Here is a 12,206-nt window from a genome sequence, read left to right as displayed (position 1 = left end):
TCTACACACAATACCCCATAATGACAAAGTGAAAACAAGTTTTTTGAATTTTTTGTAAATGTATTAAAATATAAAACAGAAATACCTTCTTTACATAAGTATTCAGATCCTTTGCTATGAGACTCGAAATTGAGCTCAGGTGCATCCTGTTTGTATTGTTCATCCTTGAGATGTTTCTACAACTTGATTGGAGACAATCTGTGGTAAATTCAATTGACTGGACATGGTTTTGAAAGGCACAGAGCTGTCTATATAAGGTCCCAAAGTTGACAGTGCATGTCAGAGTAAAAACCAAACCATGAGGTCGAAGGAATTGTCCGTAGAGCTCCGATACAGGATTGTGTCGAGACACAGATCTGGGGAAGGGTACCAAAACATTTCTGCAGCATTGAAGGTCCCCAAGAACACAGTGGCCTCCATCATTCTTAAATGGAAGAAGGTTGGAACCACCAAGACTCTTCCTAGAGCTGGCCGCCTGGCCAAACTGAGAAATCAGGGGAGAAGGGCCTTGGTCAGGGATGTGACCAACAAAATGATGGTCACTCTGACAGAGCTCCAGAGTTCCTCTGTGGAGATGGGAGAACCTTCCAGAAGGACAACCATCAAATCAAATCAAAGTTTATTTGTCACGTGCGCTGAATACAACACGTGTAGACCTTACAGTGAAATGCTTACTTACAGGCTCTAACCAATAGTGCAAAAAAGGTATTAGGTGAACAATAGGTAGGTAAAGAAATAAAACCGTAAAAAGACAGGCTATATACAGTAGCGAGGCTATAGAAGTAGCGAGGCTACATACAGACACCGGTTAGTCAGGCTCTCTGCAGCACTCCACCAATCAGGTCAGACGGAAGCCACTCCTCAGTAAAAAGCACATGACAGCCCGCTTGGAGTTTGCCAAAAGGCACCTAAAGGACTCTCAGACCATGAGAAACAAGATTCTCTGATCTGATGAAACCAAGATTGAACTCTTTGGCCTGAATGCCAAGCGTCATGTCTGGAGGAAACCTGGCACCATCCCTACGGTGAAACATGGTGGTGGCAGCATCATGCTGTGGGGATGTTTTTCAGCAGCAGGGACTAGGAGACTGGTCAGGATCGATGGAAAGATGAACGGAGCAAAGTACAGAGAGAACCTTGACGAAAACCTGCTCCAGAGCGCTCAGGACCTCAGACTGGGGCAAAGGTTCACCTTACAACAGAACAATGGCCCTAAGCACACAGCCAAGACAACGCAGGACTGGTTTCGGGACAAGCCTCTATATGTCCTTGAGTGGCACAGCCAGAGCCCGGTCGAACATCCCTGGAGACCGGAAAATAGCTGTGCAGCGACGATCCCCATCCAACCTGACAGAGCTTGAGAGGATCTGCAGAGAACAATGGGAGAAACTCCCCAAATACAGGTCTGCCAAGCTGTAGCGTGATACCCAAGAAGACTAGAGGCTGTAATTGCTGCCAAAGGTGCTTCAACAAAGTACTTAGTAAAGGTCGTGAATACTTATGTAAAGAAGAAGAATTTGTTCTTAACTGACTTGCCTAGTTAAATAAAGGTTAAATAAAAAATATAAAAGTACCTGTAGCACTATGTACTATCATCAACTGATTTCAGCCAGTGTGTCGTGGATTGACTGCATTGTTGGAATGGAATGTTATCATATTGGCAGTTAAATTGAAAAAATTTATCGAATCATTGCTCCAAAACTGACTGACTGGCTAATCAAAATAAAGTAGTAGCAAACTATGGTTGACCAACTCCCTTATCTTTATACCATCATAAGAAGGTTCCTGTCCATCCTAGCATTCTAATTCCTAATTCTATGCTTTAACCATTAGACTGGTGTGTTCTGTTCAGGTTCTAAGAGTAGCAGTAACAAATACCACAGCAGCTTCAGCTCCTCAACACCCAAACTGCTGATTAAAACGATTGAACAAAAAGGCAGCTCCAGATTCAGCTTTCACTGAAGAGCCCTCAGATCCTTCTGGCTGTGGATGAAGAACCATTACCGGTATAGAAGAGTTTATATCACATCTCTTTCACATGTATTGCTTCTTTTGTTTATGTGCATGGAGAGTATACCATAAGATTATGATTCACGATCTAATAGTTTTGATTTTGTAGCTAGTTGTTTGTAGCTAGATGTTTGTAGCTAGATGGATACAAACTTTTGATTGTTCTTTCTGTAATGAAAACACAAAGACAAACTTGCAGTTTCAACTGGTCATTTCATGTTAATGTAAAATGTATTTTTTTTTAACACAGCTCATGCTACTTGCTGTAACACATGGGATGCCGTATAAGTTTTTAAATAAAGAACAAGAGAGTACTCAAGGCCTATAATGTAAACACAAAAAGCGTCATCCTCAGGCAGTGAGAGAATGGTTGTCATGAGGTCAAAAAACATGGGACACCACCTGCTTCTTTTCCATTCATCTAATATGAACCTTTTTGACTACTGGTTAGAGATCCCTGAAGGATGGGGGTCATGTTATTTGAAGAGATATGATGCTTTGGACTAGTAAATTCATGGGCTTTATTCATTCTTATTTTTAAACATTCCCAAAAATAAAATATTAAATTAATTTCTCATACATACACACACAATGGTTCATTCATAATTGTTTGCCAAAACATATACACTATTAAGAAAAAAATTGGGTAAGATCAGTTAAATGCATAGCTGAAAGCAAACACTAGGTATGGTGGTATTACAAGTAGTAACAGAGTATTATTGCCTCCTAGTGTTCAATCAACATACTGGTCCTTCACTGCACTTAAAGACTCCGAATCTGGAGTCCTTCACTGCACATACGTATTTCCTTAGGACCTTGCCACTTCATTGTCAAAGAAGACATTTTCAAATGTTTTCAGATTACTCCTTTAAGACAATCATCATAACATATACTACAAGTCCAGTCATTTTATCTACTGGGATAAATGTTGGTCTACCGTCTCTCTTCTCCTAAAGAGGAGCAGTCTGCGATCCCAGCTGGTACTACCGAAACACTGCATCAGTGCCATCCCACAGTGTTTCTCTAAGTGTTCCCTGGCTTGTTCTGCCACATCTCCTCTGATCTTTAACTCCTTGAAGTGGTCAAAGTCAGACCGCCCTAGCTTCCTCAGCCTCCGGGCAGCCGAGCGGTAGCACTTCCAGGGCTGGGCCTCCAGGAGGAGATGTTGGCTGACGGAGGCCAGCCGGGAGAGGAGCCCCAGCAGGGCAGCGTCTCCGTGGTTCAGGTGGACCCACATGGTAACAGCCAGGCACAGGGAGAGGTGGAAGCGGAAGCCGCCATGTTGTCTCAGGTAGTCCTGTAGCTGGGTCTGGCTAGCAGCATCCTCAGTGATGTCTAAGGGAATGAAAGAGATGCTCTGGGGGAAAGGGTTGGTCTGTTGGGCCCGGAGGATCAGGGTTTCGTCCAGGTCGAAGCCGAGGAGTTGGAGATCAGTGTCGGGTGGTGTTGTAGAGTCTTCAGACAAGACTCTCGGTTGGAGGTGTCTGTACAATGCCACTGTCAGGTCCTGTTATATATTACACATGGATAGATAAGAGAAAATAGTTCATTAGTGACAAGACAACTGACTCAAACTATTCAATCACCGATGATGAAACTCAGTGATTGTTGTCTTAATGTGTGGGTGGTGGATCAGTTTGTAAAGGATGGTTAACATGATTAAATATTTCTGTGTCTAACGTTAGCTGGCTATCTTAGCTAGCTTTAGCTTACCCCTGAATTGCAGCCAACATCCAGCATCAATATGGTTTCACTGCTGTCTTTGCCATATCCCAAATCCTGAATAAGTGTGGTCGGAATGAGGCTTAGACGGTTCTCTGGTGGGTTGAATGTGTAATAGTTTATAAAATTGCCGTAAGGTGCTGCACCGGGATCATCTTTTTCATCCAGAACTTCACTCTCTGCTCCACATGTTGCCATCGCTGTTCTCACGTGTGCAGCATCAAAATACGTCCGACCTAGGAAACATCTACAGAACTTCTATACCGTTCCTCCCACTACGGATTACTCAAGAACCGAACGACTTTTGACCCTCACAAGACTCCGTTGCTTTCAGTTACGGAACAAGTTAACTAGCTAGGTGTGTTGACATTGAGAAGGGTATCAATAATCTGACTGTCATTCTATTTTACAAGGTAAGAGACAATGCAATTTACATAGCAATAATTTGAAACTGGAAAAATCATTTTTTTTATTTAATGTGTTGATAAAAGCTTGCTAACCTTGATAGCTAGCTAAATTCCATCAGATACCCTGTCTTTAATTAACTAACGTTAACTTCTGATGTTATACTTTTTTGTTGAAATGTTGGCATTTTGTTATCTGTGATAACCACATTGTTAAACACGAGTAAACAAGGAGATGTACGTTATGTAGCTACCCTTAGTTGTACTACAACTTGTCGTTGCTGGATATAACCTCCTCAGAGACCCACATGTATTTGGTTCCGCCAGGAACACCATCACCATGTTGACCACCGCAAAGCGACTCGCCGACTTCGGATACCGGGGGTTTTCTGCCTCGATGATGCTGTTGACACTCTACGGGGGATACCTGTGCACCATGCGGGGATACCGCTTCATGAACAAGCAAAAAGAGCTGCAGGTAGCGGCAGAAAACCAAGACGTGGACGTCCTCAAGCCATAGAGGACTGGAACTGAATAGTTTGTCCATAAAATCATGGACATTTCTGTTCCTCCCATGGGACAACTATTTGGGTGTGGAAGTTTTGTGTGCCCAGACGAGTAAAGGAGAATCTACTCTTCATTTACTGTCAACTTCATCATTTATCTGCTAAAAGGAGAAGGGGGAGAGGACTGGAGTTGACTGAAAAATGGGTTGCCTCCTTCCAGCTTTAACTAAATGTCAAATCAGTCTCTTATCATAACTCGCTCAGGACACACTGAATCATAGTTTGTGTGGCGGGATCTTCAAAGTTATGTAACAACCGTTAATATGAATAAAAACATCTTACACAAATAAACATCTATTTTTGTCTCTGTAGTCAACACTCACATTATTAGCCCTAATACACACATCTATGGATGACCTCCACTGAAGAGGATTCTGTTGGCTTCTTCACATTTAAAATCTTATGCATTTCTTAACAAAGACATTTTAAAAACGTTAAACATTCAATAAACGTTGGTCTCGTATTAATAATATAGAAACAGTCAACAGAACTGACCAGAAACAAAGTAACTGAACAATTACTTAAAATATACAGTAGTAATTTAAGTCCACCTGACCAATAAAACTGAGAGAAGAGATAATCTCCAGCAAACTGCAGCATCAAACAAATGGAATACAAGCAAACGTTCTATGTTCATAAGGTACTGCAAATATCTACAGACCCATTCACTTGACATCAGGGAATGCACTTTTTTCCCCCTTCATTTCATCAGTTTTGATTCTATGGGTCACAGTAGTGTGTCTATTCATCCATCGTATGCTGTCATAGTCACCGATCATTGTTAGTTCTGAAGAAGAAAAATTAATTAAGAGTCAGATGAATGAAGAAACGGAGTTAAACCGTCCAGGGAACTGGATGAGGCTGGAAAAGCACTTCAAGGTGTAATCTAGGATAGGATGAACTAGTAGTGGAAATGCCTCACAGATATGCCCAATTCTCACTATAGGGCCAACCCGAACAGTACTGGCTCTGATATTGTCCTTTCCAGCACAGTACCGACAAATAGTGGATGCGCAGTGTAACCAGGCCAGACATATTTGACCTGGTTCGGCCCTATAGTGTGAATCAGACGGCAGACTCCTCTCTCTATCACCTGCTGCTGGTGCGTATCTGTGGCCAGCTTTTAGTGGTGACGACGTGGCCGTTGGTGCCATTGGTTCCGTTGGTGCCGTTCTCTGCCTTAGGAGAGAAAGCCATTTTAACCCCCCTGTCGTTGGTTCTGTTGGTGTCAGGCTCCTCCTCCGAGCTGCTCTCCACGTCACTGCGGTCATCCTTAGACACCTGACAGACAGAGAAATACAAGGTTACAATTCAAAGTGAATGACGTGCTTGACATCCTGGAAACACGGTTGCCAGGTCTGAATGAATAATGCACCTTATTTTCATAGGTAAATTACACAAATTAATAACATGATCTCTTCATATGTAACCCATTGCAGGTCAAAATGTCACTGACTGTCTTCATTAATTCTAACTCAAACTGCACATTCTGGAGTTTAGGAGCAACTGTGAGAAATACCTAATATTCCTAAAGATGACAACCACATTGTTTGGGGGGAAGGCATAAATAGAATACTTACTGCAGAGAATATATATATATATATATATAGTCATCAGATAGACAGGGCAAGCAAGGAAAAGAGCAGTGGAGGAGGAAGACGAGAAAGACAGGTGGAAAGATAGGAGGATCCCTCTCACCCCAGAGAGAAAAGAAAAGAGCCATCTCTGCAGAGAGAACGAGAGAAAGAAAAGGTATGAACAGATGTAAAACTGTTCTTCCATAGCCTCCAACATGCAACAGGTGTTATTATTTACCCACTATAGCCTGAGCTAAGGTCTGACATGATGAAATTTCCACTCCTGAGGTTCTCAAGTCTGGGTCTGTATTCACAACAGTGAATACAGTAACATTGCTGATATAGCATCAGCTGTGTCTTTTAGATCATAATGAATATGATTATATGAACAGGAAGGACCTGATCCTAGATCAGCACTTCTAATCTGAGACGCTGTCCTCATACAGGCCCTGACCTCATACAGGCTCTGAACTCACACTCACCTGTCTATATCTAACCTGTACCAGTCCTACATCCCACATCTAACCTGTACCAGTCCTACATCCCACTCACCTGTCTACATCTAACCTGTACCAGTCCTACATCTCACTCACCTGTCTACATCTAACCTGTACCAGTCCTACATCCCACTCACCTGTCTATATCTAACCTGTACCAGTCCTACATCCCACTCACCTGTCTACATCTAACCTGTACCAGTCCTACATCCCACTCACCTGTCTACATCTAACCTGTACCAGTCCTACATCCCACTCACCTGTCTACATCTAACCTGTACCAGTCCTACATCCCACTCACCTGTCTACATCTAACCTGTACCAGTCCTACATCCCACTCACCTGTCTACATCTAACCTGTACCAGTCCTACGTCCCACTCACCTGTCTACATCTAACCTGTACCAGTCCTACATCCCACTCACCTGTCTACATCTAACCTGTACCAGTCCTACATCCCACTCACCTGTCTACATCTAACCTGTACCAGTCCTACGTCCCACTCACCTGTCTACATCTAACCTGTACCAGTCCTACATCCCACTCACCTGTCTACATCTAACCTGTACCAGTCCTACATCCCACTCACCTGTCTACATCTAACCTGTACCAATCCTACATCCCACTCACCTGTCTACATCTAACCTGTACCAGTCCTACATCCCACATCTAACCTGTACCAGTCCTACATCCCACTCACCTGTCTACATCTAACCTGTACCAGTCCTACATCCCACTCACCTGTCTATATCTAACCTGTACCAGTCCTACATCCCACTCACCTGTCTACATCTAACCTGTACCAGTCCTACATCCCACTCACCTGTCTACATCTAACCTGTACCAGTCCTACATCCCACTCACCTGTCTATATCTAACCTGTACCAGTCCTACATCCCACTCACCTGTCTACATCTAACCTGTACCAGTCCTACATCCCACATCTAACCTGTACCAGTCCTACATCCCACTCACCTGTCTACATCTAACCTGTACCAGTCCTACGTCCCACTCACCTGTCTATATCTAACCTGTACCAATCCTACATCCCACTCACCTGTCTACATCTAACCTGTACCAGTCCTACATCCCACTCACCTGTCTACATCTAACCTGTACCAGTCCTACATCCCACTCACCTTTCCTCGGACCAAGGCCTTGTAGGCGATCCCGGCTATGAGGTAGGACCAGATGACATGCAGCACCTGTAGCACCAGCAGTAGGGAGTTGAAGAGCCACCAGGAAGGGTATGGACCAATGATCTCCCAGCTCTCAAACAAAGTTGTGTTCAGGATCCTGGAACAAAGGAAGTATCACATCATGAATTAAGATGTGCACAGAAAGTATGTGCACACACACACACACACACACACACACACACACACACACACACACACACACACACACACACACACACACACACACACACACACACACACACACACACACACACACACACGCGCATGGAAAGCAAACAGACAGCCATACTTAATCCAACCCCTCCAAATGACACACATACATGTTTTTGGAGAGGTGCAGGGGGCTGGCATACTGGCAAGCTCACTTCCTGACAGATTTGATCCGTCTGACCTGGGATTCGAACTGGCAACCCTTCAGTTGTTGGCTCGCCTCTCTAACCGCTAGGCTACCTGCCTACTTTATCTGCTTGGATAAAATAAAAAACTGAAATACCTTATTTACATAAGTATTCAGACCCTTTGCTATGAGACTCCAAATTGAACTCGGGTGCATCCTGTTTCCATTGATCATCCTTGAGATGTTTCTACAACTTGATTGGAGTCCACCTGTAGTAAATTCAATTGATTTGACATGATTTGGAAAGGCACACAGCTGTCTATATAAGGTCCCACAGTTGACAGTGCATGTCAGAGCAACAACCCAGCCATGAGGTCGAAGGAATTGTCTGTAGAGCGCAGAGACAAGATTGTGTCGAGTCACAGATCTGGGGAAGGGTACCAAAAAATGTCTGCAACATTGAAGGTCCCTAAGAAAACAGTGGCCTCCATCATTCTTAAATGGAAGAAGTTTGGAACCACCAAGACTCTTCCTAGAGCTGGTCGCCTGGCCAAACTGAGCAATCAGGGGAGAAGGGCCTTGGTCAGGGAGGTGATCAAGAACCTAATGGTCTCTCTGACAGAGCTTCAGAGTTCCTCTGTGGAGATGGGATAACCTTCCAGAAGGACAACCATCTCTGCAGCACTCCACCAATCAGACCTTTATGGTAGTGGCCAGACGGAAGCCACTCCTCAGTAAAAGGCACATGACAGCCCGCTTGGAGTTTGCCAAAAGGCACCTAGACTCTCAGACCATGAGAAACAAGATTCTCTGGTCTGATGAAACCAATATCGAACTCTTTGGCCTGAATGCCAAGTGTCACGTCTGGAGGAAACCTAGCACTATCCCTACGGTGAAGCATGGTGGTGGCAGCATCATGCTGTGGGGATGTTTTTCAGCAGCAGGGACTAGGAGACTAGTCAGGATCGATAGAAAGATGAACGGAGCAAAGTACAGAGAGATCCTTAATGAAAACCTGCTCCAGAGCGCTCAGGACCTCAGACTGGGGCGAAGGTTCACCTTCCAACAGGACAACAACCCTAAGCACACAGCCAAGACAAGTCTCTGAATGTCCTTGAGTGGCCCAGCCAGAGCCCGGACTTCAACCCGATCGAACATCTCTGGAGAGATCTGAAAATATCTGTTGCAGCGATGCTCCCCATTAAACCTGACAGAGCTTGAGAGGATCTGCAGAGAATAATGGGAGGAACTCCCCAAACAAGCATTGCGCTACACTCGCAATAACCTGTGCTAACCATGTGTATGTGACCACTAAAATTTGATTTGAAATACAGGTGTGCCAAGCTTGTAGCGTCATACCCAAAAAGATTCAAGACTGTAATCACTACCAAAGGTGCTTCAACTTAGTACTGAGTAAAGGGTCTGAATACTTATGCCAATGTCATATTTCAGTTTTTAATTTCTGAAAACCTGTTTTTGCTTTGTCATTATGGAGTATTGTGTGTAGATTGATGATAAAAAAAACAACTGAATCCATTCTAGAATAAGGCTGTAACATAACAAAATGTGAAAAAAGTCAAGAGGTCTGAATACTCTTCCCGAATGCACTATAGTTCTGCTGAATGTTATTTAACCTTTAGTTAACCAGGAAGTCCCATAAACCAGGAAGTCCCATTAACCAGGAAGTTTCCCAAGGGAGACCTGGCAGACAGACAGAGACAAACCATAGAAGGCAGATAATAACCATAGAAGGCTGTGCTGCACTAACCATAGAGGGTAGATGGATGACCATAGAGGGTAGATGGATAACCATAGAGGGTAGATGGATAACCATAGAGGGTAGATAGATAACCATAGAGGGTAGATGATAACCATAGAGGGTAGATAGATAACCATAGAGGGTAGATGGATAACCATAGAGGGTAGATAGATAACCATAGAGGGTAGATGGATGACCATAGAGGGTAGATGGATAACCATAGAGGGTAGATGGTAACCATAGAGGGTAGATGGTAACCATAACCATAGATGGTAGATAGATAACCATAGAGGGTAGATGGATAACCATAGAGGGTAGATAGATAACCATAGAGGGTAGATGGATAACCATAGAGGGTAGATGGATAACCATAGAGGGTAGATAGATGACCATAGAGGGTAGATGGATAACCATAGAGGGTAGATGGATAACCGTAGAGGGTAGATAGATGACAATAGAGGGTAGATAGATGACCATAGAGGGTAGATGGATAACCATAGAGGGTAGATGGATAACCATAGAGGGTAGATGGTAACCATAGAGGGTAAATGGTAACCATAACCATAGATGGTAGATGGTAACCATAGAGGGTAGATGGTAACCATAGAGGGTAGATGGTAACCATAGAGGGTAGATGGATAACCATAGAGGGTAGATGGATAACCATAGAGGGTAGATGGATAACCATAGAGGGTAGATGGATAACCATAGAGGGTAGATGGATAACCATAGAGGGTAGATATATAACCATAGAGGGTAGATATATAACCATAGAGGGTAGATAGTTAACCATAGAGGGTAGATGGATAACCATAGAGGGTAGATGGATAACCATAGAGGGTAGATGGATAACCATAGAGAGTAGATGGTAACCATAACCATAGAGGGTAGATGGGTAACCATAGAGGGTAGATGGGTAACCATAGAGGGTAGATGGTAACCATAGAGGGTAGATGGGTAACCATAGAGGGTAGATGGTAACCATAACCATAGAGGGTAGATGGGTTACCATAGAGGGTAGATGGTAACCATAACCATAGAGGGTAGATGGTTAACCATAGAGGGTAGATGGTAACCATAACCATAGAGGGTAGATGGATAACCATAGAGGGTAGATGGATAACCATAGAGGGTAGATGGATGACCATAGAGGGTAGATGGATAACCATAGAGGGTAGATGGATGACCATAGAGGGTAGATGGATAACCATAGAGGGTAGATGGATGACCATAGAGGGTAGATGGATAACCATAGAGGGTAGATGGATAACCATAGAGGGTAGATGGATAACCATAACCATAGAGGGTAGATGGATAACCATAGAGGGTAGATGGATAACCATAGAGGGTAGATGGTAACCATAGAGGGTAGATGGTAACCATAACCATAGATGGTAGATGGATAACCATAGAGGGTAGATGGATAACCATAGAGGGTAGATGGATAACCATAGAGGGTAGATAGGTAACCATAGAGGGTAGATGGTAACCATAGAGGGTAGATGGATAACCATAGAGGGTAGATGGATAACCATAGAGGGTAGATGGATAACCATAGAGGGTAGATGGTAACCATAACCATAGAGAGTAGATGGATAACCATAGAGAGTAGATGGATAACCATAGAGGGTAGATAGTAACCATAGAGGGTAGATGGATAACCATAGAGGGTAGATAGATAACCATAGAGGGTAGATGGATAACCATAGAGGGTAGATGGATAACCATAGAGGGTAGATGGTAACCATAACCATAGAGGGTAGATAGGGTAGATGGTAACCATAACCATAGAGGGTAGATGGATAACCATAGAGGGTAGATAGATGACCATAGAGGGTAGATAACCATAGAGGGTAGATGGATAACCATAGAGGGTAGATGGTAACTGGGATGTATTCGTTAGTGCAACAGAAAACTTTTCGCAACAAAAAGTATCTTTTTAGACTAATTCAGGTAGGCGCCTCCCTGTTTCAGCCCATTTACTTCCAAGTGGATACACCCCAGCAGTGTTGCATTTATCATAGAGGGTAGATGTCAACCATAGAGTTTCACTAACCGTAGAGGGTAGATGACAACCATAGAGTTTCACTAACCGTAGAGGGTAGATGACGAGCCGTGTGATGAAGAAGACTACTG

The 12,206-nt window shown here is 43.5% G+C and overlaps 3 protein-coding genes across 3 annotated transcripts in view; 1 reads left to right on the top strand and 2 right to left on the bottom strand.

Moving 5' to 3' along the window:
• Nucleotides 1-2,514: 2,514 nt before the first annotated feature.
• On the bottom strand, nt 2,515-4,684 carry LOC120065489 (pre-miRNA 5'-monophosphate methyltransferase). The gene is made up of 2 exons (XM_039016535.1): nt 3,724-4,684; nt 2,515-3,517 (listed from the first exon to the last, which is right to left on the bottom strand). Exons 1-2 carry the CDS (start codon nt 3,928-3,930, stop codon nt 2,924-2,926), a joined length of 801 nt encoding a protein of 266 aa, XP_038872463.1. The 5' UTR covers nt 3,931-4,684; the 3' UTR covers nt 2,515-2,923.
• LOC120065490 (cytochrome c oxidase assembly protein COX14 homolog) lies at nt 4,464-4,993 on the top strand. Its single transcript, XM_039016536.1, has one exon. It carries the CDS (start codon nt 4,477-4,479, stop codon nt 4,654-4,656), a length of 180 nt encoding a protein of 59 aa, XP_038872464.1. The 5' UTR covers nt 4,464-4,476; the 3' UTR covers nt 4,657-4,993.
• LOC120065488 (ceramide synthase 5-like) overlaps nt 4,969-12,206 on the bottom strand; it is a 47,445-nt gene continuing 40,207 nt past the window's right edge. The window contains exons 9-10 of the mRNA XM_039016534.1: nt 7,915-8,071; nt 4,969-5,983 (exon numbers count right to left, since the gene is read on the bottom strand). Of these exons, the coding sequence (XP_038872462.1) occupies nt 5,792-5,983; nt 7,915-8,071 (349 nt within the window). The 3' untranslated portion in view covers nt 4,969-5,791. The remainder of the gene's footprint in view (nt 5,984-7,914; nt 8,072-12,206) is intronic.

The sequence above is a fragment of the Salvelinus namaycush genome, chromosome 20, assembly GCF_016432855.1.
Source record: "Salvelinus namaycush isolate Seneca chromosome 20, SaNama_1.0, whole genome shotgun sequence".
In the NCBI taxonomy this organism is placed as follows: Eukaryota; Metazoa; Chordata; class Actinopteri; order Salmoniformes; family Salmonidae; genus Salvelinus; species Salvelinus namaycush.
Note: the sequence above shows the minus strand (reverse complement) of the source record. Positions and strands in the feature narration are given on the sequence as shown.

What these genes read in the sequence shown, in the direction of transcription:
- LOC120065489 (XM_039016535.1), bottom strand. Translation starts at nt 3,930, where the DNA reads ATGGCAACATGTGGAGCAGAGAGTGAAGTTCTGGATGAAAAAGATGAT. An exon ending in ATGTTGGCTGCAATTCAGGG is followed by an intron (nt 3,518 to 3,723) that starts GTAAGCTAAAGC and finishes AATATATAACAG; the next exon opens with GACCTGACAGTGGCATTGTA.
- LOC120065490 (XM_039016536.1), top strand. Translation starts at nt 4,477, where the DNA reads ATGTTGACCACCGCAAAGCGACTCGCCGACTTCGGATACCGGGGGTTT.